At 43.1% G+C, this 3,419-nt stretch overlaps 1 protein-coding gene across 1 annotated transcript in view; it reads left to right on the forward strand.

Annotated features, from left to right (window-relative positions):
* The window catches only part of USP32 (ubiquitin specific peptidase 32), a 165,770-nt gene that overhangs the window by 159,558 nt on the left and 2,793 nt on the right, over positions 1-3,419 (forward strand). The window contains exons 31-32 of the mRNA XM_008048889.2: positions 1,086-1,510; positions 2,582-2,674. Of these exons, the coding sequence (XP_008047080.1) occupies positions 1,086-1,510; positions 2,582-2,674 (518 nt within the window). The remainder of the gene's footprint in view (positions 1-1,085; positions 1,511-2,581; positions 2,675-3,419) is intronic.

Genomic DNA, 3,419 nt, shown 5'->3' on the forward strand with positions numbered 1-3,419 from the left:
ATCTTTTTTTTTTTTTTTTTTTTGAGTTAGAGTCTCACTCTGTCATCCAGGCTGGAGTCACGGCCACCTCAGCCTCAACCTGCTGGGCTTAGGCAATTCTTCCACCTCAGCCTTCCAAGTAGCTGGAACTACAGATGCATGCCACCACACCCGGCTAATTTTTGTTATTTATTGTAGAGACAAGGTCTCACTAAGTTGCCCAGGCTGGTCTCAAATCCCTGAGCTCAGGCAGAGGCAGTCCTCTCACCTCAGCCTCCCAAAGTGCTGGGATTACAGGCTGAGCCACCGCACCCAGCCCAGTAAAATTCTTTTAACCAAATGTTCTGCCTGGCACAGTGACTCACACCTGTAATTCCAGCACTTTGGAAGGCAGAGGCAGGAGGATTGCCTGAGCTCAGGTTAATTTCTTGGCGAGACCTCGTCTCTACAATAAATCAAAAAATTAGCCGGGCATGGTGGTGCATGCCTATAGTTCCATCTACTTGGAAGACTGAGGAAGAAGGATCACCTGAGCCTAGGAGATCATGAGCGTACCACTGCACTCCAGTCTGGATGGCAGAGTGAGACTCTGACTCAAAAAAAAAATGTTTTAGGGATCCTCAATAATTTTAAGAGCATAAAAGAGGGTAGGGGACTATGTCAAAAATGTTGAAGACCTGCTGACTTACAGGATTTTTGTGAGAGGTAGAGATAATAGAGAAAGAGAATTCCTAGTACAATAAGTACTTAATAAATGGTGGTCATATATTTTTGCATAGTTTTACAAAGGAGAAGACTATATGTTTGTAAAACACCCAATAATTATACTGTTTTGAAGTGAAGCTGACATAAATCACCTTTCTGCTGTTTTCTAAGCCCCTGCAGCATACTTTATATTTTCAGAACATTGTTGCCTAGAGGGACTTGGCATTGAGGAAGACAAAAATGTAACTTACTGGCTACATAATAGGAACTAAAAAGTCATGACTCTCCTGGTCTTTACCTTTATGTGTACATTTGTGAAGTCAGTTTCAAAGTTAGCATTTGGTGACTAGCTTAACTTGTGGTGTTAGGATTTATGACTCATTCCTTCTCTCCTTTCCCAGGTTCACCTTCTTCATCAAGAAAAAGTGGAACCAGCTGTCCCTCTAGCAAAAACAGCAGCCCTAACAGCAGCCCACGGACCTTGGGGAGAAGCAGAGGGAGACTCCGGCTACCCCAGATTGGCAGCAAAAATAAGCTGTCAAGTAGTAAGGAGAACTTGGATGCCAGCAAAGAGAATGGGGCTGGGCAGATCTGTGAGCTGGCTGATGCTCTGAGTCGAGGGCATATGCTGGGGGGCAGCCAACCTGAGCTGGTCACCCCTCAGGACCACGAGGTGGCTTTGGCCAATGGATTCCTTTATGAGCATGAGGCGTGTGGCAATGGCTACGGCAGTGGTCAGCTTGGAAACCACAGTGAAGAGGACAGCACTGATGACCAAAGAGAAGATACTCGTATTAAGCCTATTTATAATCTATATGCAATTTCGGTAAGTGGTTTTTGTGTAGTTTTCAAAGAGTGGTCTGCACTTCTCAGTGGTTTTTTCACTTGTCTTCATTTATTCATCAGTAAGCATTGTTTTCAGGTCCTGCTTATTTCCTAGGCTAGGCATTGAACTTGGTGACAAAGTTAACATAGAAATCCTGACCTTTTGGATAGAATCTATGGAGCTCACAGTGTTACACAGGATATAGTTATATAATTATTATAAATGGAGTCACAGGTTCAAGACATTAATAGTTGTGTGTTCCCAAGAAAGTTTTACTTTCTAAAAAATAATTACAATTGCCGGGTTCGGTGGCTCAGCCTATAATCCTGTGCTTTGGGAGGCTGAGGTGAGTGGATTGCCTGAGCCCACGGGTTCGAGACCCATATGGGCAACTTGGAGAGACCTCATCTCTGCAATAAATCAAAACAAAAAATTAGCCAGACATGGTAGCACATGCCTGTAGTTCTAGCTCCTTGGAAGGATGAGATGGAAGGATTGCTGGAGCCCAGCAGGTTGACGCTGCGGTGACCAGGAGCGTGCCACTGCACTCCAGTCTGGGTGACAGAGTGAGACTTCAACTCAAAAAAAAAAAAATTGCAATTATAAAATTGTATGAATATACAAGATTTGGAGCTTATGACTTTTTAAGTTTTTTTGTTCATTTTGTTTTTAGAAAAAATTAGAGGCTTCCAAAGCACTCATCTCACTCTGTCATCTAGGTTGTAGTGTAGTGGCATGATCACAGCTCACTACAGCCTTGACCTTCTGGACTCAAGTGTCTGGAGAAGCTAGGACTACAGGCGTGCATCAGTCACCACACTTAGCTAATTTTTTAAATTTTTTGTGCAGATAGTCTTGCTGTGTTGCCCAGGCTAGTCTTGAACTCCTGGCCTTAAGCAGTCCTCCCACCTCTGCCTCCCAAAGTGTTGAAATTACAGATGTGAGCCACCATGGAACATTTTTTTCTTAACCACCCATGTGATCAATGTTTTCCTGCTCAGATCCTGGTGCTATGCTTTAGCCATAGTACAATTAACTACTAATGTACCCCTCCTCTCTTCTCTCTTACAGTGCCATTCGGGAATTCTAGGTGGGGGCCATTATGTCACTTATGCCAAAAACCCAAACTGCAAGTGGTACTGTTACAATGACAGCAGCTGTAAGGTAATCATTTCTCAATCTTTGTGTGTTTTTTTTACATTAGAAAATATAGTTTATTTAGAAACAAGAAAGAGAGACGAGAGAGGGGATAGAGATTCACCTCCCCAAGGTAGGGAAGAGGTCCAAAGCTCCATTCTCAATCTTTGAATGAAAGTTAGAAACAGAATGTCAACAGATCTGGGGAACATTTGTTGAAATAATGGACTGTCTCCTAAATAGGAAATTGATGTTTTTATTAGGGTCAGTATGTAGATGATATCAGTATTAAGAGAACAAAAGTGATGGGATGAAAAATGAGGGAAAAGAAGGTATTAGTTAATGAGAAAAAGTTCTTGTCTTTTGAATTGTTAAAATTTGATGGGAGTCAGGCACAGTGGCTCAGACCTGTAATCTCAGCACTTTGAGAGGCGGGGGCGAGAGGAATGCCTGAGCTCACAGGTTCAAGACTAGCCTGAGCAACATGGCAACACTTCTCTACAATAAATCAAAAAGTCAACTGGGCATGGTGCCACATGCCTGTAGTTCCAGCTACTTGGAAGGCTGAGGCGGAAGGATCACCAGAGTCCAGCAGATTGAGGCTGCTGTGGCAGTAAGTATGTCACTGCACTCTAGCCTGGGTGACAGAGTGAAACTCTGACTAAAAAAAAGGGAGAGAATTTGATGGGGTTTTGGGGGGGTTTTTTTGTTGTTTTTTATTTTTTATTTTTGAGTTGGAGTCTCACTCTGTCACCCAGACTGGAGTGCAGTG

Source organism: Carlito syrichta, unplaced genomic scaffold (genome assembly GCF_000164805.1).
Source record: "Carlito syrichta isolate Samal-C Ts95f unplaced genomic scaffold, Tarsius_syrichta-2.0.1 Scaffold128086, whole genome shotgun sequence".
Taxonomy (NCBI): domain Eukaryota; kingdom Metazoa; phylum Chordata; class Mammalia; order Primates; family Tarsiidae; genus Carlito; species Carlito syrichta.